Source organism: Pygocentrus nattereri, chromosome 11 (genome assembly GCF_015220715.1).
Source record: "Pygocentrus nattereri isolate fPygNat1 chromosome 11, fPygNat1.pri, whole genome shotgun sequence".
Classification (NCBI taxonomy): Eukaryota; Metazoa; Chordata; class Actinopteri; order Characiformes; family Serrasalmidae; genus Pygocentrus; species Pygocentrus nattereri.
The window spans coordinates 18,612,587-18,638,507 of record NC_051221.1 but is presented as its reverse complement, the minus strand read 5'-3'; the positions used below and the strand labels follow the sequence as shown (position 1 = coordinate 18,638,507).

Here is a 25,921-nt window from a genome sequence, read left to right as displayed (position 1 = left end):
CTGTGCAGCTGTCTGTTTGCTCATTTATTTATCCTCATACTAGTTCATTTATTTTTGAATTACTGCCACCCCTGCAAGCACCACTGACAGGCATTTTAATTGAAATTCTCCCAGCATATTGGTCTGTATTGCTGTGTGTCGTCTGTTAGACAAGTGAGATGGGCCAGGGACATTTATACACTAATAGCCCGGTCAGCCTATCAGCACCAACCAATACACATTTAATCCCTTATGAGTCCAACCAGTGTGGGTGGGGGAACAAGGGATGTGATAGTTCAGTTTAAACAAGTGTTAGAGGGAGGAAAATTGGAAGATGAATTGCAGTTTTGATTGTCACTGTTGATAAGTAGGCTGTTGAACAATATGTTGAACTGTGATTGTGGTTAAAAAAAAGATCCTGAGGAATTTGTACAGTCTCCAGTTGATGAATGAAAGTAGACCCTTGCTGCTTGTCTTTTAAACAGAGAATTATTATAAATGTTGTACAAGTATGCAAATGAACTATACACTGATTTTTTTTTCCAGTGATGCTTATAGACAAACTCATGAAAGCCTCAGTGATGGAAATCTGCTATACTTATGGGATTATGAAAGCGTATGCATTCCTGCATGTCATCATACACATACATACTCATTGACAGCCAGACACACATACACTCACAGATGCATTTGACAGGTTGTTATCTGTTTTCATTTCCACTTGAAATGAAATTGCATTCATGAATATAATATGAGGCCAATTAGCTTAAATTATTCCGCTGTCACACACTAATGTCTGACAGACTTAAATCGTTAAAGCATTACAAAGAAATTACACAGTTGTTATTGAGTTTAGAGTGAGCTCTTCTGATATTAATTTCAGGACACAGCGAGGAAATCAGTCATACTGTACATTCAGTTTGGTAGTCAAAGCATATTTTTAATAGGAGTTGCATTTGAATCTGGTCACATATTTAATAAATGGATAGAGAAGGTTATGAGTAAAAGTCTTACTTATGCTTGAAGAAGTGATGTAACTCCCCATCTGTTATAAGTCAGCAATTAAACATTAAAGTCAGAACCATCAAAATATCAGTTGTAATATTTATAATTCCAGTTCTGATGCATAAAATGGCTGATTCATCATTACTAATTTATGACAATTAGTAGTGATGCCTCAGTAGCTGGGGATGTCATGGAGAAATTTGGAACCAAAGCTGTGACTTTCTAACAAGACAATAACTACTTTTTTAAAAACAAGAAAGTGTTGTTACTTTGTTACAGCATTGATGTCTATTTGTATTTATTTGTATTTGTATTTATTCTGACATCAATACTCTTTTTTCAGACCAAGTACAAGTACAGTTTCATGTTTTTTTAAGTACTTGGCAATACTGATTCAGATACCATCATGAGAAACCTACTTAGAATTAAGTAGTTGTCAGTGTGAATGAGTGCTATCAACCTTAATTCATTAAAATCTAGTTGGCTTTAAATGGTATGCAGTACCTTGCTGTGCTACATTAATTAGATTGAGTAGTGTTGTAGTGGGGAAGAGAGCCTTTTATTCACCATTCTATACAGTAGTATGTTTCATAGTTTTGATCTGATGCTTCTCATCTGTCTCTTTCAGCATCAGTCTCTATAGATGGAATCACATCTGAGGCTAACTTGAGAAGCTCACGTCATGAATTTTATGTCTTATTGGAGTGTTTTGTTCAGCTGGTTAAGTCATAGTTGAATGTCCTCTGAAGCCAGGCACACACTGTGCAATTTTAATAATATTGTTCTTTGGTGACTCAGTGTATATTTGAATAGACCATCATGTGCAGACAAAGCCTACAACACATACTTACACTGTATGAAAACATCACATTCGATTAAGATACTAGATTAAATGCAGCCGCTACAGACAGCCCAGTCCATGGACAATTATCAGTAAAGATGTTTCATCCAAAATAACACACTGTGCACCTGAGTACTCAGCAAACATGCTGCTACAGCTGTTTTGCTAACTTTTACCACACTGAACACTGCAAATAAAACCAGGCAGTGATATACATGCGTAGTATATTATGGTCTCTACAACATATTTAAAAAATATTTTATTGAAGTTTGTATTTATTGTAGTTCTATTCAGTCAAACAAGTACAGGTTTTGGTACCACAAATGCCTCTGTATTGCTAGCCTATGTGTCTCCACCAGAATGGGGTAAAAGGTTGTGATGGTGTTTGTGAATGCCTGTCAGGAATATGCCAAGGCTGAATTTTTAAATTGACCTGCAACTTTGCATACAACTGCCAGAGTGTCAGCAACACTTTGATGTGTTAGCAGAGCCACATTTACAACTAGCTTGAGTCTTTTTGTTAGTAATCTGTGGAATACATATTTCAGATGAGGTTTGCCTCTTTCATCTATGGTCATAACCCTTAATCTCATTTAGCCTTAAAAGGTTAGTCCAAAACTAATAGCTTGCTTCTGCCAGAGGCATTTAACAGAGCATATAAAGGGTTGCAGAATAAAATTTCCATGTGTGTTCTTCTGTCAGTGTAAAAGCATATTAAAACAGTTTGTAAAACAACATGATACTGATCTGGATGTTTATTGAAGAATAGTACAATAAACTAATCCTCATAGCAGTAAATTGCCAAACCAGTAATACAGTAATAAAAACGTGATATGTCTATGGCTTTACTTTTCATTCTATTCTTTTGAAAGGTTAGTGCCTTTGTGTGTGTGTGTGTGTGTGTCTGTGTAGGTATTTATGTTAGATGGAGTATTTCCTGTCTTTTGCTGAATAGAGACCAAAGCTCCTTGGTGATGTAGAGTGACCCACATGATGAATGTAACCCTGGCGGGCAGCAGGCAGATGTTAATGAGAAACAGTAAAATAAAACCTACGTTACATAACCTCACTAATACCTAACACACACACAGGCACACATACGCACATACACAAATGCAGACTCTGACTCACCCTATCTCTTCCTGACACATTAAAATGATGAATAGACCGGAAAGACACACACATACACACACATGGAGCTGCCTCTCATCTGACTAATTCATATGCAGTAAAAGTGAATTAAAGTTTCTATCCTCAGCCCCTAATGTGGTCGTTGTTATGGTTACTGTTGCCAGGGGCTGGTCTGACTGTGTTCATCCTGCTGGGCTAAAAGCATTAAAAACGCAGGGCATTTTCACTTTTTGTGTTTTTTTGTGCTCAGTCTGGCACCATCTGTCTATTAGTCTGTGACTGTGTATTTTTATCTAAGCTTTTGGCTGCAAATGGTGAGCGCTGCATTTTGTGTGTATGTCTCTTTGTGATACAGTACAAGCACTGAGGTTTGAGAGTAAGATAGGAAAGCTTATTGCCTGTAAGTTCTGCTATACTTGATATTGTTCTAAAGGTTATAAACAAAAATTATTTTGTTTTTTTTAGTCTAGTAACAGAGCAAATCCAAGTTTTTGCCACTTTCTCAAACATATATTAGTTTTCATACAGTGTCATGTCCCATGTATAATTTTATAATTATATGCGTTCAGTGATGTTGAGGCCTGGTCTCTGTGGTAGCCAGTTCATTGTTCTGAGAACACCAGCAACTTTTACCTTTTTTTATTTCCTTTTCTCAGTAATGGCTTCAGACCTATAGTGTTGTGTCTTCTCACAGTGGAGGGGTGGACAGGAACACCTGTGGATTTTTTCAGATCTGAAGCAAGAGTGGATCTTGATTTTCTCCTCTCTCTCAAAGAAAAAAAAAATATGTAGCGATATGTGGATTTCCAAAGTAAATCCTGGTATTGAAGAACTGAAGTTTACCTGTATTTCCACCTGTTTTCCCTGCAATGTCAGGATATTTTTATCCTGAGTATGTATAAGAGCAAACAAACACGTATGCACATGTACGCTTCTTTCTTGACAGTGACATGTGGCTTTTTAGTGAGGTGATTTAACCTGGCTGGGAAATTGAAATGGCGTCCTATTACCATGTGAAGTGCTTTATTGTGAACTGTTAGATGAGGCCGTAGATGAAAAATGAACAAGCAGTTTTTCAGAGGAGACAAAGGGCTGAGTTATGATTTCCATGGTGACTGTTGCCATCTGGTTGTACTTCATTTCTTCAAAGACAAGTCTATATACCTATATTTCTGACATAAGAGACAGCTGAGCAATGTTTATATATGTGGCAAGGAGCGAGGAGGCGGACACACATGCTGAGATAAGCCAATTTTATTAGGGGCAAATCAAGGGTCATAGTCACAACGGTCCAGGGTCAAACAGCCAACACAGAGAGAAGGAGGGACATGACAAAATGAAAACAGGATCAACAAACAACGGAGGCTGGAAGAAACACACCAAACAATATCAAACACTTCAAACAGTACAACCAGAACAATAAACAACAAAGACCAACACAGACCAAGGCAAACACAGGGCTTATATACACAAGGGCTAACAAGGGATCACAAGACACAGGTGGAAACACAGGTGGGAACAGTGTCAGGAGTGGAGTAACCAAATAAGGGGTCAGGACAGAAAAACCAAAACAAATGCACATGGAAGACCAGGAAGTAAACACAAGCACATGGACAGGATGAAGGTAAACCCAAGCACATGAGGAGCCTGGGAGGGGCCAATCGTGACAATATACACCCTGACATGTCAGGCAACATCTCACAGTGAACCCTAAAGGGGATATACATACGGTCACTGTAAAGACATTTCTATCTCATAATTGGAAACTTTGTAACAGGAGGCAAGTTATCTTAAATTCACTGTTTAATGTTAATGTTAATGTAACAATACAACAGTGACACAACCAGATGAATCAAACTTGACACTAGCAGTCAAAATAAAAAGGAGAGCCTTTATTATTATAAGGGCTTGAGCAAAACTCGTGATTGTGAAACAGGCAGAGGTCAAATACGAAAAAAATCCCAAGACAAAAAAAAAAATCACAAGAACCAGGCAACCAAATCCAAAGAGGCAGAGACAAGCAGACAAAGTCAAATAAATCCAGGCAGACAAAACAGTAACAAGAAGACAATCAGAAAAATGTTGAGTAGTTCTCACTCAAAGAAACAATACCTCGCAAAGTAACTAGTCTAAAAGCCTGTGCTTTATACTACATCTATTTAGACACATGACAGAACAGGTCTACAAGATTAGTATTCAGGTGAATGAGATCTATGATTGGAGCTCAGACAAGAGTCATTGCTCATGTGATTCCCCAGAGGGTTCTGGGAGAGTTCGTGTCTCTGAACCAGAGGGATGAGTGATAACAAAACAGTTCTATTCCAAGAGATATTGACAGTTATGATATTTAGCTTTACTGAGTTGATGCTCATGCACATCTTATTGTCTCAGCATGACATGGACATGTTGATTTTCTCTAGCTATTTATGTAGCAAGCTACTTTTTCAGATATTACAAGTAGACTTGTCAATTAGAAAAAAAAAAACATTACTGAGATACACTATTGTTATGATGTAATCGTACATCATCATCATCGTCGTCGTTAACCGCTTAATTAAGATAGGGTTGCGGTAACAGTTGGGAGAGCAGAGAATCCCAGATGACCCTGTCCCCCGCAACTTCCTCCAGCTCATTCCCAGGGACCCCAAGCTGCTCCCAGGCCAACTTGGAGATGTAATCCCTCCAGCAGGTCCTAGAACAACCCCGGGGCCTTATCCCGGTAGGTCGTGTCTGGTACACCCCCACTGGGAGGCGTCCAGGGGCATCCGAATCAGATGCCCAAACCACCTCAGCTGGCTCCTTTCAATGCGGAGGAGTAGTGGCTCTACTCCAAGCTCCTTCTGGATGGCCGAGCTCCTCACCCTATCAAATAGAGTGTAGCCTGCCACCCTGCGAAGAAAGCTCATTTCTGCCGCTTGTAATCGGATAAATGGATTAGGCATGCCATCCTTTTCCAGGCTAAGACCATGGATTCATAGATTTGGAGGTGCTGATTCGCATACCAACCACTTCACACTCAGTGAGCGCTGGAGGCATCCATGTGATTCAGCCAAAAGAACAACATCATCTGCAAATAGCAGAGACTCCACCCTCTGGCCTCTGCACATAACGCCCTCCTGACCTTGGCTACGCCTTGACACCCTGTCCATGAATATCTGAAAGGGTCCGACTTAATGCTGAGTATAAAAACACATCTCTCACTGTGGGAATACAGAGATCAAATAGCCCCAGTACCCCATACTCCCGAAGGACCTCCCACAAGATATCTCAGGGAACCCGGTTGTAAGCCTTCTCCAAATCCACAAAAAACACATGTAGACTGGGTTGGCAAACTCCCATGCCCCTCAGCAATCCACGAGAGGGTGTAAAACTAGTCCATTGTTCCATGGCGGGACAGAATCCGCATTGTTCCTGAATCTGAGATTCAACTATCAGTCAGAGTCTCCTTTCCAGCACCTTGGCATAGACTTTCCCAGGGAGGCTGAGCAGTGCGATACCCCGATAGTTGGCACACACCCTCTGGTCCCCTTTTTTAAAAAGTGTCTGGTGTCTGCCAGTCCAAGGGTACTGTTCCTGAAGTCCATGCAATATTGCAGAGGCGCGTCAGCCACGACAGCCCCACAATATCCAGAGCCTTAAGCATCTCCAGACAAATCTCATCCACCCCCAGTGCCTTGCCACTGAAGAGCTTGCCAACTACCTCAGTGACCTCCACCAGGGAAATGGAGCTTGACACTCCAGAGGCCTCCAACTCTGACTCCTGTGAGGGAGGCATGTCTTTCGGATTAAGGAGTTCTTCAAAGTGCTCCTTCCACCGACTGACAAAGTCTTCATTTGAAACCAGAATTTCTCCACCCTTGCCAAATACAGCTTGGGTGCAGCCACCCCTACCACTTCAGAGTCGCGGGACAGTTGTCCAGAACCCTACTTGAAGCCGACCGAAAGTCTTTTTCTGTGGCTTTGCCAAACTTCTCCCACGCCCTGGATTTTGCTTCTGCCACCATTGCGGGTGCCACCTTTTTCGCCTGTTGGAACCTCTATGCTGAGTCGGGAGTGCTTCGGGCCATCCAGTCCCTAAAGGTCTGTTTCTTCAGCGTGATGGCCTGCCTCACTGCTGGTGTACACCAGGGGGTTCTTGGGTTACCACCCTGACAGGCACCCACAAGCTTTTGGCCACAGCTATGCCGGGCAGCTTCCACAATGGAGGTTTTGAACAGCGTCCATTCAGACTCCATGTGCCCTACCTCTCCCGGGACATGGGAAAAGCTCTCCCAGAGGTGGAAGTTGAAATCATTCAGGACAGGGGCCTCCGACAGTCCTTCCCGGCGCACCCTCACTATTCGCTTGGGCCTACCCAGTCTGACCATCAGTTTTCCTTGCCATCTGATCCAACTCACCACCAGATGGTGATCAGTTGACAGCTCAGCACCTCTCTTTACCCGAGTGTCCAGAACATGTGGTCCCAAGTCAGATGAAATGACAACAAAGTCACTGACCTCTGTTACCATGTACACTTATGAACATCCTTGTGTTCGAACTTGGTGTTTGTTATGGACAATCCATGCCTGGCACAGAAGTCCAATAACAATTCACCATTCGGGTTTAAATCGGGCAGGCCGTTCTTCCCAATCATGCCTCTCCAGGTCTCCCAGTCATTGCCAACATGAGCATTGAAGTCCCCCAGTAAGACTATGGCAGGACACTTTCCAGAACCCCACCCACTCGCTCCAAGTGGGCAGATTACTCTGACCTGTTGTTTGGTGCACAAGCACACACAACAGTCAGAGTTTTCCTCTCTGTGATTTTAATTCGCATTGAGGCGACCCTCTTGTCCACCGGGACAAACTCCAACTGCATGGCCACCAGCAACAGCAGGATCATTTTTTAGAAGGTAGCAAATTGTATCAGAACATATTTTAATATTGTAGTGTTGCCATATAAGACACAGAAAACATTGTGCATACAAGCAAGTGCTATTTTTTTTTTTTTGAACAGGCATTTCAACAGGCAGCAAAAAATGCCCAACCCAGTATTACTGAATAGCAGTGAGAATAGCAGGAAAGGTCACCAATATTCATACAGCTTTACTTTACATGGTAGACACTAATCCCACACTATCTAACCCACAGCCCAACACAATAAAACTCAGTCAGCACATAAACACGGCTTCGACTAACAAAAACAACAGCCTTGTTAGTGACGTATAACAGCAGAAACTAACTTTCATACACAGCTTGTTGTCTCAGATTTATTACATAGCTTTGTCATACTATGTGTATTTCATGCAGTCCTGAGGTTCAGAATAAACAAACTGTTCTTCTCTAGCTCCAGGACTCTGAGACCATCAGTTAAACATCACTCAGAGGAGCACTCTACTGAGACCCCAAACCTCATCTACTCAGAAACACTGCAGCTTTATGCACTGCACAGTGGCTAGGTCAGAGCTGTAAAAACTGAGCAACGGATATGCCTGTGCACGCGCACACACACACACACACACACACACACACACACTGGGGGCAGTGCTGCAGCTTAGAGCAAGCTGGTTGCAGGTCACACTGCTGTAATGTGGCCTTGAGAAAGTGCTTGCTGGCTAATTTTCACCAACGTGTTTTTTGCTGCGATGCTGAAGGGTGCTCTCTATATTAAGAGCCACCAGTGAACCATGCAGCCACCTTAGATAATAGTGTCTGAAGCATTCTCTCTCTCTCTCTCTCTCTCTCTCTGTCTCTCTCTCATGGCTTTGCCTTTATCAGTTTGTCAACAAATCAACAAATCAGTCAAACTTTTTTATTTATTCTTTATTCATGTATTTACTCATTTCTTTATTTTTTTTACAAGTGATTTATAGTTAATACCATAGATATTTCTGCAAATGGAAGTTTGGACCATATACTCAAAGTCTCTGTATAACACTGCTTGAAGCAGTGTTCATGGATCTTACTAACATTCAAGGCAATAATAGCAACTGTAAACTTACAGTAGAGGCCCAGAAAGGGCCAGTATGCAGTTGCACATCTCATTCCTGGAGAAGGAACTTATCAGTGCTTACACTGACTGAATATTACCTAAGTGGTGATGGACATAAGACACACACACACAAAAATTACACCCACATGTTGATTTTCTCTAGCTATTTATGAAGCAAGTTACTTTTTCAGAGATTACAAGTAGACTTGGCAACCAGAAAGAAAACATTACTAAGATACACTATTGTTATGATCATAAAGCAGGATCATTTTTAGAAGGTAGCAAATTGCATCAGTGCAAGTTATTGTAAGTTTTATTGCAAGTTAATTTAATGAAAGTTTATACATATTAATTTTAGAGCCTCTCCATTGGTCTATTACATTGGTCAATTAAACAAATTAAAAAGGACAGCTGGCATATTTTTAAGTAAAAACAATTAAAAAAAAAACTCCCACCAGCAAGACTATATAAAGGAATCAAGGTATTTGTTTAAGGTACAAACTAATTTTAAGTTCTGGAGTCCACTGTTCCTGTACTATATATATATATATATATATATATATATATATATATATATATATATATATATATATATATATATATATTAGAGGAGGCATGAGATTGTTTCACTTTTACTTGAAACATAGACCTTTAATTGACCAGTAACAGACTTTCATTAGATCATGCTCATTTAAAGAATTATATACTTTACACACATTCTCTGTGCGGCCCCTTCACACCATGTTGATGCCAAAACACTTGGCTGTAGTTACAGCTGATGAGTCCAGCCGTGTCAGTTTCCTATGCAGTAGAAAGCTGCTGCTGACAGTGTGAGTAATCACAGAGGTAGGCCAGTCGTGGACAGGGAGTGCACTGCTGCTGTTATACTGAACAGATGTGGTGGCAAGTGGGCTTCTAGTTCACCTCCTTGGCAGGACACTAAGAGCTTTGGACATGAGCCTCTGCTGTACCTCCGCTACCCTTGTGTCCTTGAGAGAAGTAATTAACTCTGCATGGCTCCAGGAGCGCTGTAAAATTGCACTCATATTTGCCCTTACTTTAATTCAACCATGACAAGTGTTTAAAAAAAAAAGCAGCTGCTCACTTTAATGGCTGTAGATAGTAGAGATCACAAAGCAAAGAAAAAGAAATTCTGTGAATTAGGCACATGTATGCTGACCATCAAAACTTTGAGGACGTTGCCATCTTTTGATATTTGAATTTTCTCACTGTCACTTTTAAATTAAGAAAGAACAATTATTTGCAAAGACATTTTAAGGTATAAGGCATATTTTGGGTATATTTTAGGTATATTTTTTAACCCTCAGCTTCATGCTCATCAGAGTATATCTTTCTTGGTATGAACAGTAGATTTTGCCTAAAAAACTAGACAATTGTCTTTTTCAAAGTACAATATTGAAAACCTTTTTGCCCAAAACTGGTGTAAATAAATGAAAGCTTTGAGTGCTGGTCAGTGCTGTCATCAAACAAGGGGATAAAATGTGTGGGGTTTGGCATTATTCACAAGGCAGTACAGTTTCATATAGTGGCAATAATATGTAAATGTTATAGTATTTAACTTACAATAAACCTTGACAGGCAGTCTAGATAGTGTAACAGGTTACATAATGATTTTAGTGCCTCACTGTAATGTCCTCCCCAGTGTGGTTGCATTGAATTTTCTGTCCTTCTCACTTGTTTCTCATTGATCTGGGTTTATTTCAGAGGCACTGAAGACTATAAAGACTGATTGACTAATGAAATAAGAAGAGCAGATTGAGAGGGGCTGTTCAGCCCTTAGAGTTCATAGTTTGTTGTGACATACACTTTGGTTTGATGTGGAAATTCCACTGAACCTTTCAATTAGCATTTAAAATTACAGGTGCTGTTGTCAGGGGCCATTTGTTTTATTGTATTTTATATGAGGTGATTATTTAAAAGGCTCTTGATGTGAGTTTGCACTCTCATCCTTTCATGCTACTTTCTTAGGTACTGGAGAGCACTGCTGCCATGTTGTCTTAAACAGCTGCCAAGAGACAGTCTCAGTGCATAAACTTCATGATTTATTATCAAGCGTAAGAGCAAGAAGTGACTGGTGTGTAATTAAGGACACTTCAGAAAGCCATCAGTAGGCCTGTTACTGTCCTTGAAATATGTCACGATTGGCCCCTCCCAGTCCTGTCCATGTGTTCCTGTTTTGATTTACCATGTGAGTTTTTGTTTTGGTTTTGTAACTCTGCCCCTGATTGTTTTCACCTGTCTCTCGTTGCCCCTGTGTATTTAAGCCCCGTGTTTGCCCTTTGTTTTCGCTGGTCGTTGTTGCACCGTTTGAAGCTCTGTGTTGGTTTGAGTCTGTTATTTGCCATGTCTGAACCTCAGTTTCTCCGCATTGGCTCAATGACCCTAGACCGCTACGACCCTGATTTTGGATTTGCCTTCAATAAAAGTCGCTTACCTCCGCACATACGTCCGCTCCCTCGCTCCCCGTTACAAAATAACGAATGCTGTGTTTCAGAGAACACAGAGACTCAGTCAGAGCATGACACAAGTATGAGTCTTGATATAAGAGTGGTTCTTAAACCCTGCGCATAATAACTAAAAAATGGTTTCCATAAATATTATCTTAAGAAACATTATGTCACATTCTGATTATTTCTGGTCATTGGTTATGTGTGGTGTGTCTTTTTTTTTTTTAAAGTATTATAATAGGTCAGAATTTGCCAGTGGTCTAATAGCAAGTGTTAAAATGACATTTCTAAACTTATTAAAATTCATTGGGGCAATTCTAAATTTCAGTGAAACAAAGGTACAATGAAATATTAATGCATTGCAGAAATCAAGATATGACCAGGACCAGAAAATTCTGTTAGAAAAATACTAAATGAAAAAAGCCAAGAGTGGAAAGAGGAGTAGAATAAATACTGAAATTATTTAGTATTTAGTATTTATTATTTAGCTGACATAATGTTTAAAGGAATTCCAATCACAGCAATAGCTGATCTTCCTTGGCTGTTAACTTGGATTTACAGCCATCCAAATATGAAGACACTAAACTGTGGAACTCCAAACTTAGACAATTTTACATACTGAGTGTAACGTGGAGCGATGAGGCGGACGCATACGCTGAGATAAGCGAGATTTATTAAGGGCAAATCCGGGGTCATAGTCGAGACAGTCCAGGTTCATATAGCCAACACGGAGAAAACGGGATTCAGACATGACAGACCAGAATACAATCAACAACACAGAGATTCAAACGAAGCCAACAAACAGAGCGATACATCGAAGAAAGACCGGCAAACACTAAGGGCAAACACTGGGCTTAAATAACGAAGGGTAACAAGGGACAGGTGAACACAATCAGGGGTGGAGTAACCAAACAGGGGGCAGGACTTAAACCAAAACAAATGCACATGGAAGACCAAAACAAAGGAGCACATGGAGTAGTGGGAGGAGCCAACCGTGACACTGAGCAATTCAACATTAGACAAAAGTATATAGTTCCTTTAATGGCTAGGGGTTGTCAGTGGGTCCAGATTTCTACTACATACATAATAAATAAAATACATTCTAGTCCAGGTAGTCACTGAATAGTAAGCCTGTGGGTGTAATTGTAGCGCATTAAGTTTTAGCAGAACTCAGTATGCTTAGGTATACTTGTTTTCTAAAAGTGGGTTGTATTTAGAGTCTCTACTGTGTGACGAGGATGGATGTTTTTGTATGTGTTTGTGTGCATGTGTATGAGACCATCACTCTCTCTACCTGAAAACAAGATACACACACACACACACACACACACACACACACACACACACACACACACACACACACACACACACACACACACACACACACACACAGCACCTGAGGACATATACATCTGTCTCACCTCCTTACCCCCTTGCCAAGTGGAGTCAGCACATTAAAAACTCGTTTAGCTTCTGGCTCGTTAGATGCTCATTACTAACAATGCACTTTCAATTTCTAACTTGAGAGCTTGGGTCAGTATACACACTCAATCACACACAGACATACACTCAAACTGCAGCCGAAAGACAGGGCATGAGTTTTACTTAGGGAAGAAGTGAAAATGGATGGATGGATGAATGGATGGTTGGATGGGTAGAATCAGTGGTATAGAGATAATTTAAATGAAGCAGCTGTGGAATTGTTTTAAAATTAACCATTTCTAATTTCTAGACCATTCATTTCCCCTGAGTGTGTGTTTATGTGTATGTGTGTGTGCCAGGCTAATGCCATGTCGTGGGCACCAAAACCTTTATACACTAGCAGTGTAGAGGCATTTCTCCTTTGTGAGGAGCTGGTCCCCGCAGTATAACAATCTGTTCCCCTCAATGTAAGTCATTTAATTTTGAGATGAAGACAGGGTTAGGGTTAAGGCAAGTGTTAGGATGAGCCTAGTAGTTATGGTTAAGGTATGGGCAGGTCACAGGGAAATGAATGGAGGTCTATGTAATATCAGAAATAAGCATGTGTGTGTGTAAGTTTAGTGGTGCACTGATGTGTTACTTCAGGCTTGAAATCTCGTCCAGATAGTAAAGAAATTCCATCTGATTGTACAGGTGTCCTCAACTATTGTACTGAATCATGCACTTTGACTCTTTTATCCACTGCAGTAATTGTTAACAATGAGTAGACTTTTTTAACAACTTTATAGATGGTGGTGTTAAGTAACATTTTACTGAGCACTGTGATGTCATTTCCAGCCTGCCGTGATATCCTGTTACCCATGATGCTTAAGGAGCTGAGTGGAGCTTTGGCTGATGTAAACGAGGGGTCTCAGGAAGAAAAGCGCAACAGTGTGGAACTACTCAACAAGATACTGGAGGTGCTCAGCCGCAGAGACGTGGTAAGATCCAATGCCAAGCCTTCATATCAATGCGCTGAACGTTACGTTCAATTCAGTTTAACAAACCATTATTGACATTCTATTTTAGCCTCTAAAAAAAGTTCTGGTCAGTAAGCTTTATTGAGATGGCCACCTTTAGTTGCAATACTCTGTTCGGTACTTCTTGATTCAAGACTTTAGAATAGTTAACAGTTAATTTCACTGACTTATTGAAATATTTTAGGTGAACAAAAAAAAATCAGAAAAATGTAAATAATGTTTAATGATGACTGAAAAGTCTACTTATAAATGAGTGATAATGATTCTACAATACTAACCAGTAATGGTCTGGCTTAATAAGACATTAACCAGTCATGAAGATGCTGAGAAATCCTTTCACCTATTGTCTTCTTTTTGAGATTTAACTCATTATCTATGATGGAACCCTTGGTAATGAGTATGTAATGCTGATGAAAATACACATAGTGAATCACACACACACACACACACACACACACAGATGTACACATTCTCTGCAAACCTGATAGTGCCTTTAATTGCCAAAATGTGTGAGGAGCTCATGCTTTGAAGCCTGGGTAATGCTTCAGTTTCACTTTATTTACTTTGATGATTCTAATGAAGCTTAAACTCATAGAACACAGATAAGAGAAAGTGAGAGAGAGAGAGAGCCAGAATGAGTGTTGAACTGGTGTAATGAGTCAGTAGAAATGGTGAAGAGATGGAGAGAGTGATGAGGGGAATTAGTGGCTGTTTGTTTAGGGAGTGTGGTGAACAAGATGAACAGATGTAGTGGGTTAGTGAAGGAGAACAAGAGAGAGAGAGAGAGAGAGAGAGAGAGAGAGAGAGAGAGAAATAGAGAGAGAAATCATGGTGTTCTAATTTAATCAACACAGTAAAGTTTTGTAACTCGTATGAGATGTTTAAGATCAAATTCGATGCAGATAGAGGGTGCATGTGTGTAGCAATAGAATAGCACACTGTATTATCACCTTGGCCCACAGCTGTTAAATCCTGTTTGTGTGGATCTATGGACAAAAGTGGCCATTCACACGGATTACAGCTCACCAAGAGAAGCAGCGAGACACGGACTGAGAGAAAGCAAGAGATAAGGAGACGGGAAAAGAGATAAGCTCAGAGTGGAGTTTAATGGAGAGAAGGGGGCTGAGGCGAGGCAGTTAGCAAACAGAGCGAAAGAGGCAAATCTGCTGTTAAACCTAAAAGGCACATGTCACAGTAAACTGAACTTTCCTCACTTTTTAAAATTTGATGTTTGATGTAGTATGTAAACAGAAAAATATCCTGTATTGAATTCATCGTATTTGTGATCACACAACCATGAGTACATTTACATATGGGTGTCTTTTCAGTCTACAACAGTTTAGTCCACCCATTTACACTTATGTGTTAAAGAGTGTTGTTACTGCAGATGATCTATAGCAGAGCGCCATTCTTAGCTGTTCTTGGCTGCTGGGAAGCAGATCATTGCAGCCTTCTTCAAGGTCCAAACATCTGTAAAATGCCTGGGTTTTGCAGTTTGTCCTGAACATCTCAGCCCATGCTGTTTTTTGAACCACATTTTTTCTTCTAAGTCAGTCCAAACATTTACATATGTCAGTCTTAATCTAGCAAAACAGTATGATTAATTCTAAGCTATAAAGCGAGGCTTGGAAATTGTAGTCTTATAATAGCTGTATTACATTTTTGCTGTGTGAATTCACATAAACATCAGAGTTAGACAAAAAATGCATAGTGTAGGATATGGACCCTTTAAAATATGTAATTGGTTTCATGAAGGTCTCTATTATTTGTATTACATTTTAGAAAGCACTATTATATTTCTTAAATCTGTATTATTATTATTATTAGTATTGTAATAGCAATAGTAATAACAGTAGTAGTAGTAATACTAAGTGCGTTGTTGCTATTTCCTTTATGTTTTGTAAATATATTTTAAATCTTCGAGCTGTTTGCCATGCTTTGGCAGCTCTGTTTGTGAAGATCATACCAATAAAGCCGTTTTTAAATCTCAAGAGAGGTTCATCACAGATAGCGAGAAAAACGGGAGATAAAGTGATGCAGATGGACAGAAATAGAGAAGCTGTGGAGATAATGTGTGAATGAAATGATGATGAGAAAGAGAGTGGAAAGAATGTTAACAAAAAGTGTCAAAGGCCATACGGTGGTCAGCAGACAGGGAGTGAAGGAGAAGAAGGGACCAGAGGAGGTTGGGGGAAGGTAAGACAGGGTCACTTACCCTCTCTCTCCCCTTGGCGTGATTCTTCTATCCCTCACTTTCTCTGTTTAATGGGATTCCTGGAGTGTTTCAAATTTCAAATAAACACAGGGATCAAGAAAGAAGTCTGAAAGGGTCATGCTCTCTCTTACACTCTCTCTCTCTCTCTCTCTCTCTCTCTCTCTCTCTCTCTCTCTCTCTCTCTCTCTCTCTCTCTCTCTGTCCCCTTTCGCTTTATCTCTTAGGAACATTTGCACAATGCTAATTGGTGTGGTATAAATTTTATATAAATTTTCTATGCTTGTTAGCTGCATTATCTGCGAAGCTCCAGTGCAAAACTCAAGAAACAAACTTCAAGCACTATACATGTCTTATCTGATCAGTTGGGGCAAATATTGTAAATTTGATGAAATGATCACTCTAAGATGACCTGAAGCTAAACGCTGATACAAACGTGCTGATGCAGTCACACACTGAGCTTGTTTTAACTCTACAGGCAGAGCTAACGGGCTATCATATGTCTGTACTAGATATTAGTTGACTGACCAAAATATGGTTATGCTCATGTAAGTCATCTCAATCTCCTGACCAGTGTCAGTCATTCTGGTTCACGAGCAGCCTGATTCTGACCACAGATAGCTGGGTGTTTTACATGGCTACATCTAAATAAATCATCATCTAAGCCACTTATCCTTCTGGGTCGTGGAGGGAGCTGGAGCCTATCCCAGTGCTCACTGACAGCAGGAAACCCCCTGGAGAGGTCACACAGATGTACACACACACACAATGATCAATTTAGCATCTCCAATCAGCCTGACTGTATGTCTTTGGATTGTGGAAGGAAATCAGAGTACCCATGCAGACATAGGGACAACATGCAGAAAGGACCCATGTTCGTCTGGGGAAATAAAGCCAGGTCCTTCTTGCTGTTTACCAAAGCCACTTAAAACACAAATTTAAGAATATATGCAAGTTCAAAGCTACAGCACACAATGCAAGCATGTAAATGTGAAAGTGTTGTGAATAATACAGTGAGTTAGTTCTGAAGAAATTAAAACACTGTGCTTATCAGTGAACCAGTTCTCTCCTTTTGAACTCTACATATAGCATAGCATTCTGTAGTGCTTTCACTGATAACACATTCAGTGAGGGGCAGAGGAGAGAAAGGAAATAAGTAGCTGCATGCTTCACCCACACTTCTGACAACTGTTCTCTGCTTCACAACATTCACAACACTGATACTGAAACTGTTGCATTTGTTATAATGGAACCAAAAAAAGCACAGTAAAAAGTACTAGAAATTCTTCATTTCAAAAAAGTAGATAAAATGCTATGAGCTAGTTTGAAGAACAAAGTTTGGTTGTAGATACATCCTCGAAACCCCCAGCCATCACAGGGATTGTTAAATTCCATCACTAGCACACCTGATTTAGTGTAATGAAGGATTGTGCTAAACCAGGTATTGGATCATTACTACAAATAATTTGTCAAGGAGAAGTTTGGAAATGGTTGACATACATTAATTATGCTACGTATTTTTGTTATGTCATTTGTGTTTATGCTAATATGAGTGTATTTGTGAAATCATAAGCAAATAAACAGTTACTACCCAGATAAACAGCTTTTTATCATAATTTTCAGTATACCAAAATAACAATAAAACATAAGATAAATAAAATGATATAGGAAAAAGTAAAGTAACTAACAAAGGAATACGTTAAATCGTTAAATGCAAACAGATGTCAATAAAAATATATATATCATTCTGTGTGAAATCAATTTATAATGAAGTAGAGCTGGATGATCACAGGTCAGTTTGTAGAGCTTCCACTGCAGTCCCTATAGATTTCTTGTCTTTTTTTCATTATAAAGTAGAACTGTTTTCTCAGATATTCAATATTCATTATAAAACTACAAACCTGAGAAACAAATTCCAGGCTATTTGAACACTGTCTATTGAAAGATGTGGATTCTGTTTGAACAGCGATAGCAGTTCAAATGGCTGTAGGAGCCTTTATCTCTCCATAGCATTTGTTAGAATGCAAAGCATTGCAGTTTAATTGGAATTAGAATATCACATTTGAAGACATTCAGAAGGCTAGGGGGGAAAGAAAGAGAGATGAACAAAAGGGGTGAGATGAATATTTTAGAAGATGAGAAGATACAGGTGTTTCTGTATTCTCACTGCATCCACACACACATTTTCAAGCTCTTGAAGTGAGGAGTTTTTGCTGTGGGGACTCTGCATGTACCTGATTAAGCTGTCACACTTCAGATGTGTGTGTGTGTGTGTGTGTGTGTGTGTGTGTGTGTGTGTGTGTGTGTGTGTGTGTGTGTGTGTGTGTGTGTGTGTGTGTGCACGTGTTACTTTGTATGCTAGAGATTCTGTGGTTTTGAAGTTAGAGTGGGAGATAGTTGATGTAAGTGGAAACCCATATGAATATGAAAATTGAATTTTTCTGTTCTGAAGCAAGAACAGATTTCTCTCACTCAGTCTCTTTTTCTTTCTCTCTGTATCTCACTGTCTTTCTCTCTCTCACCCTCTGACAGGGCCTGATCTAAATGAAAATTATGAGACTGATAACAGATTTATAGTGCTACAATTTTCTGGTATCATTTTAAATGGTTCAAATGTCAACATATTCCATTAGTTTTATATTTTATAATTTTAACTAGTAGTTGTAACAATTAATTGCTATTAATATTATCATTCATTATCAGCTGTGAACTGTCCAATGTAGTTGTCTATTCTCCATTCTCTGGCTCAGTATACAATTTGGAGAAGATTGCTGATATTTGAACTCAAGAGCAAAATGAATACACCCTTCCCTTCAGTGCTCCAACAGAAGCTCCACCTCAAGTTCATGAATAGCCAACTTGTTTTTTTAGATCTTTGAGGTATTAAAAGCCTTAGAAGACATTGTACAGACAAATGCCATGATATAACAGAGTGAACCCAGCGAGTAACCAATTGGGATTAGCTTTCTCAAACATTAGCACACGGGACAATACTGACCTATTGATTCTGTGAAAAAGGAAAAGTACGATGCTACCCACCTGTCAAGCAGAAACACTCCTTCCTCTCTTTTCATACCTTTCAACTCTCTAGATAAAGCTGAAGTCATCTTCTTTTTCACCAGTTTATCTTATTTGAGTTTTTCTTTCTACCTTAAATGGTGCAGCAGTTAGGCTATATTCAGGAGCCTTAGCTTCTTGTTTGAATTTTTCCATCTTAGCTCCACCAGCTGCACAATTTAAAGTAGAACAGGAAAAAGCAAATAAGAAGCCAACTTCAGCCTTGTCAACTTCAAGGAATATTCAGTGGAGGAATAGTTAAAAGGTGGCTTTCACCTTAATGTTTCCTACTGCACTCCACCTTGCATACGCAGTGCTGTGTGGCTGGTCACTGTCTTTGTCTCTTGGGGAGGGCAAAACAAAATGTGGTGAGGGCTGACGTTTTCACATGGCAGGACTAACATGCACACACAGCTGGACTGGCTATGAAAACAAAAAAAAAAAAATGGCACAATGTCTATGTAAAAAATAGTCAGTTGCTATATTAATGTTTGAAATGTTGTATACCGAACCTTTAGACTCAATATTAATATTAAACTCAATTTAAACTCACTTATATATAGGTGTTCTCAGTCTTAAGAAAAAAAGGAGTGTAAGGGGCTAGCTATAGTTTTTTTTAATATATTTTTTAAAAATAAAAATATATTTTATCTTTATGCTGAAAGTTAAGTGAGGATGCATTTTACATGTCTTGTTCTAACCATGCAAGTGTTTTGTATTCAGATCTACTATTTCAGCCTGCAGTGCTGTCATAGCAGTAAGAAGGTGGTGATAGTCAGCAGAAGTCTTCATAAAGTGAAAGGTTCTTTTCACATCAGCGGTATCTGTTGTTATAATACAAAATGAGCAGGATTTATCCTGATACTAATAAATATTCAGCATCTCAGTATCAGTCAGTATTACATTTGTCAGGCCCTACTCTCTCTCTCTCTCTCTCTCTCTCCCCTCAGCCCAGTCCCTGGCTTTATAAACTTGTGCATCATAACATTAGTCAGTGGAATTAAAACACACACGGATGCAGGTCTTCCCTCTCCTAATTCTCAGATCTGTCCAGTTCTGATGAAAGTGACAGATTTGTCTACTCATTTTACTGTCCGTATGTTATATCCATATTGACCAAGCAGGCTGTGACAGAAGTGTAATAAAACACACACACACACACACACTCACACGCACGCTGCGTTGCGTGTTAGGTAGAGCAGCAGATGTTTCCTGGAGTGCAGAGCGGCTCTCACTGACTCACTCTAATTCCAGGACGCTGCATATGTCCCAACCAATCAGAATGCAGGTGAGCTCACGGCTTACACTCTCCACTTCCACGCAAACTCAATGCACACTCACACTCTAGAGTGGGGTGACATCGCAGGCCGACCGTTGTATGTCTGTCTCTGCGGATCTTCTAATGACTTCCTGTCTGTCTACTTGTCTTAACGAAGCAGACAGATGGTGTCACACTGTTTTCACCTCTGTCTCATCGTTCCACATCATACAGAGAGAAAAGGACAGAGAGAGAGAGAGAGAGAGAGAGAGAGAGAGATGAATGCAGAAAAGCACGAATAACAAAGAGAAAACATGACCCAAGAGAGCAGAAAATGCAGATATGCAGCCGGAGGATGAGTAAGAAACACAAAAGAGAGAGAGAGAGAGAGAGAGTGAGAAAGTTGAGTGCTAGTGTGAGGTGCTTCATAGGCTTCATAGATTTTAATGTTAGCTTTGCAAAGACTGTAGCCTTACATTTTAATATCTTTTTCATCTTTTTTTTTAAATAATTGAAATATTTTGTTTATTTCTCCAAATGTTGCCTTAGAACAGAAGAAGAGTGTATGCTAGAGGCTGATTATATGAAGCTGATGCCAAGGTTACTGTGGGACACCAAAACTAAAATGAAAATTCTAAAGAAAACATTTTTGTAACAGAGAGTGCTTTCAACCCATAAAAAAACAACAAAAAAAACATTATGACAGACTATTATTAGTGTTAGAATACAACCCCAATTCCAATTAAGTTGGGACATTGTATAAAAACAGAATATGATGATTTGCCAATCCTTTTCAACCTATATTCAATTGAATACACTACAAAGACAAGATATTTAATGTTCAAACGGATAAACTTTATTGTTTTTTGCAAATATTCACTCATTTTTAATTTGATGCCTGCAACACATTCCAAAGAAGTTGGGACAGGGGCATGTTTACCACTGTGTTACATCACCTTTCCTTTTAACAACACTCATTAAGCGTTTGGGAACTGAGGACACTAATTGTTGAAGCTTTGTAGGTGGAATTCTTTCCCATTCTTGCTTGATGTACAACTTCAGTTGCTCAACAGCCCGGGGTCTCCATTGTCGTATTTTGCGCTTCATAATACGCCATACATTTTCAATGGGAAACAGGTCTGGACTGCAGGCAGGCCAGTCTAGTACCCACAGTCTTTTACTATGAAGCCACGCTGTTGTAACACGTGCAGAATGTGGCTTGGCATTGTCTTGCTGAAATAAGCAGGGACGTCCCTGAAAAAGACGCTGCTTGGATGGCAGCATATGTTGCTCCAAAACCTGTATGTACCTTTCAACATTAATGGTGCCTTCACAGATGTACAAGTTACCCATGCCATGGGCACTAACACACCCCCACACCATCAGAGATGCTGGCTTTTGAACTTTGTGCTGATAACAATCCAGACAGTCCTTTTTCCTCTTTGGCCCAGAGGACACAACGTCCATGATTTCTAAAAACAATTTGAAATGTGGACTCGTCAGACCACAGGACACTTTTCCACTTTGCGTCAGTCTGCCTTGCTGCTTACTTGCAGAGATTTCTCCAGATTCTCTGAATCTTTTGATGATGTTATGGACTGTAGATGAAATCCCTAAATTCCTTGCAATTGCACGTTTCAGAAACGTTGTTCTTAAACTGTTGGACTATTTGCTCACGCAGGTGTTCACAAAGTGGTGAACCTCGCCCCATCCTTGCTTGTGAACGACTGAGCTTTTCAGGGATGCTCCCTTTATACCCAATCATGACACTCACCTGTTTCCAATTACCCTGTTCACCTGTGCTGTTCCAAACAGGTGTTTTTTGAGCATTCCTCAACTTTCCCAGTCTTTTGTTGCCCCTGTCCCAACTTCCTTGGAATGTGTTGCAGGCATCAAATTCAAAATGGATGAATATTTGCAAAAAACAATAAAGTTTATCCGTTTCAACATTAAATATCTTGTCTTTGTAGTGTATTTAATTGAATATAGGTTGAAAAGTATTTGAAAATCATCGTATTCTGTTTTTATTTATGTTTTACAAAATGTCCCAATTTCTTTGGAATTGGGGTTGTAGAATAAAAGTGTAACCTCTAAAACATATAGGCATTACATGTTGAAAAAAAACCATTAGATTTAATGCTTGTACAACGCTAATGCACAGCTATATAACGGTCTATTTTATGGTCCAAATGAAAAAAGAAACTTAAAGCCCATAAAAATGCTAATAGATGCATTAATGTATCACAGGCCACAGTTGTGGGTAATGTACAATATATACAAAGATAAATAAAGAAAGAAAATGATAAAGATAAATAATCCTTGACAGAATAAAACTGGATTTCATGGGGAGACAGATAAATAAAACTCTAAAAACACGTTGTCGGTAACTCTTAAAACTATTATAACCCTGGCTTTCTCTTGGACCACAGGCATTTCATCACATCTGTCTGGGCTTTGTGCAAATTAAGTATCTGTGAGACCCCTTCCCAAATGTACAATTGTACACCAAAGTAAACTTTCTAGTGCAGGCCACTTGAGGACCCCTGGGTAGTCAGAGATAACGGTAACTCTCAGCAGTAACGTGACTGTGAGCGTCTTCATAAGTGATGAGAATGATAACTCTCCACAAATCTTATACCCCTCTCCGGAAGGAAACTCCTTCATGACTGAGATGGTGCCCAAAGCTGCCCAGTCAGGCTCTCTTGTCTCCAAGGTGATAGCAGTGGATGCTGACTCTGGTCAAAACGCATGGCTCTCTAAGGTGTAGACATTGTAAGTGTATGGTGAGATTATGTCTGATACCTCCTGCGGAGTGTGGGGAGTCTGAGCCTTCATTGTCAGCTGTACAAATTAGCAACAAAAACATTGGAAAGCTAAAGTATTTCTACCTGTGTTCTAAACTGTTTTATTGAGTGCATTTCTGAATTATGCAGAGGCCTGTATTTGATGTTTTCAGAGTTTCTTAGATTTCGGATGCCTGGTGTTTGTTTGACAGTGGTAGGCCTAGTATCGGATTTATCTTCCCTACTGGCATTGCTTTGCGTTTGCAGCATGCTGTTTTCATGCTTCTTAGCATAAATGTTATAAAACTAACAAGTTTATGTAATTTTTGCTCCAGAAAATTTCTTTGAGTCTCTCATTTTATTTGACCTTCTTCTGAGAGAGGGTGTAGACGTAGACTTCAGTAAGGATTGTACCATGACCCAATCCAAGGCATTATCTATAAGTAGAATAGACAATTTCCTTAACCTCAACATCATTGTTCTGTAGTGATGGAAAGAGTGAATGAGTATTAATTCTCTTATGAGATAGATGTTTGTCACTCGTCATAAAACCGGCCAGTGTCAAGCTGATTGACTCCTACCTTCTTAATGTATACAGAGACAGACTTTATTGCTGATGGAACAGTGAGGAGCAGGACATGGAAGGTAGGAAGTTGGTAGATTAATGCAGGTTCTCTGTTCGTACAGTTTGAAAGACAAAGTGTGAGACACCTGTGTGTTTATTTGGTCTACAGCCTTACAGTCGCTCGCCATACCATTAATTTGAGACAGTTTGTGGTCTATGTACCTTCCTCTAACAACGCCATTGTGGATCCTTATGGCCTCAGGTCCATGGTTGAAGGAAATTTACCAGGTCATGGAAATGGCCACATTTTGTTTGATGTGGTGCAGACATGTGGTTTACATATCCTTACATGCAAGACTGCTTATAAGCTTGAATTTAACTCTGACATGCCTGTACTTGAAAGTTAGTGGATATGAGTTCCAGTTTTCAGTCGTTTCCCACTGTAGGCTCCAGGCAATGTGCATGACAGGCCTCTGGGAGTCCAAGCTTCACATCCATTCAACAAGCTAGACACACACACTGCATGATAGACAGCTGCTGGAGTTTCGGATCTTAAGGTCTGTTTTTGCCAAAGGCCACAATCGAGGCAAAAAGGCGAAAGTGCCAGAGGCAAGGCTAATACGTCTGGCTGTCACTGGTAGTGCTGCAGTCTAGAAAGACGTCTTTTCCTAAACATAAAGCATGTGGCTTTATCCATGGGAGTGTTGTTGATGTTGATCTATTTTCAGAAGAAAATGAACACATATATATGCGTTTTAACTTACTTGCTTCTGGGAGAGAAGATAAGAAGACCTTCAGTGCAATCAATGACATTATCTGCAATAAATTAGTGCAGAAGAGGGGAACCAAGAGCCAGGGGAGCCCCAGAGAATCAAAGGCTAGCCAGTTTAAAATTCAGTCCAACAGAATAGCTCTTTTCTCCTTCCTGTGCTTTCTTTCTCTATCTCTTTCACACACATACACATACGCGCACACATTTCTACACATACAACTGGTTCATTCTTCCTGATCCATTCTGACTCCCTCAGTAATGATAGTGTTATTGAAGTCTTAATTGTAACCTTGTAGCTGTGTCTGTGGAGTGTGTGAGAGTAACAGTTGAGTGTATGTGTGTGTGTGTGTTATGTTTGAGGGAGGAGATTGTGCTTCAGTGAAGCACTATTAAAATATTAAATAGGATGCTGCTTTGTAGTTCTTGTATGAAAGCCAGCATATATTAAATTCAATTGGTTTTGCGCTACCAATATCAAAAGCCTTTTTTAACCGAACACAATGCATTAAAAGGAAAAAACAAAGTTTTACATTTTATGTCAGTTAAAGAAAAGTTCCACTTTGCAGTTTGTTGTCACTGAAAAGAGCACCTGAACCTCAATACCAGCCTCAATTACTTCCTGAATTACTTTCTGAAAATTGCCTTTGATTTGCACCTTTGGGTAATGGCCATTTGTAAGGGGGTTCTGAAGGGAGTCATTTTGTCTTCCATTTGAAACAGGCCTGTGGTTTGGCACTGCCCTCAGCACTCAGCATGATAATGCTGTCTATGCCACAATGTCTGAATGGCAGTGTGTGTAAGTGTAATGGGTGTTATTTATGTTCTTTACATGGTTTCTTGTGCTTTTTTTCTCTCATTCTCTCGTTCATTCTTTATTTCTCTCAATCTCTAATTATCTCTGCTCTTCCTCTCTGTGTGATTACAGGGAGAGACATTTCAGCATATTCAGAACATTGTGACATCTCTGCTGAGGACCATAAACTGCACAGTCATAACCATGGGCCGAGAACACACCCTCATCGTGAGTTTTACAGCTATCTCTCTGACCGTTCTTCTCTTCTTTTCTCTTCTCTTCTCTTTAGTTTCTTACTCTTTGTTCTCTTTTTTTAAACTGCTATTCTTCCTTCTCTCATCTTGTTTTCTCTTCTATTTCCTCATTTTTTGTTCTCTTTATCTTATTAGCTTATTGTTTGTCTTACACCAAAGTCATTACCTGTTATGCTTTTCTCCTCTTTCCTCTCCTATCTCCTTTCCTTTTATCACTTATTTTTTAACACGTTTTTGTTATTTTGTTGATTCACTGTAAAACCATTCGCCGTGCCATGTTTGCTGTTCTCTGTAGACTCAGGTAAGGTCAGATCAGACACCTTATCAGGTACTGCTGCTAGTTTCCCTATTTACCTATACTGTCATTTTTCATTTCTGTTTGATTTTATGGA

General features: G+C 39.6%; 1 protein-coding gene across 1 annotated transcript in view; it reads left to right on the top strand.

Moving 5' to 3' along the window:
- The window catches only part of LOC108438823 (dedicator of cytokinesis protein 2), a 127,861-nt gene that overhangs the window by 43,676 nt on the left and 58,264 nt on the right, over positions 1 to 25,921 (top strand). Inside the window, exons 25-26 of the mRNA XM_017716894.2 lie at positions 13,654 to 13,796; positions 25,408 to 25,503. Coding sequence (XP_017572383.1) covers positions 13,654 to 13,796; positions 25,408 to 25,503 — 239 coding nt within the window. The remainder of the gene's footprint in view (positions 1 to 13,653; positions 13,797 to 25,407; positions 25,504 to 25,921) is intronic.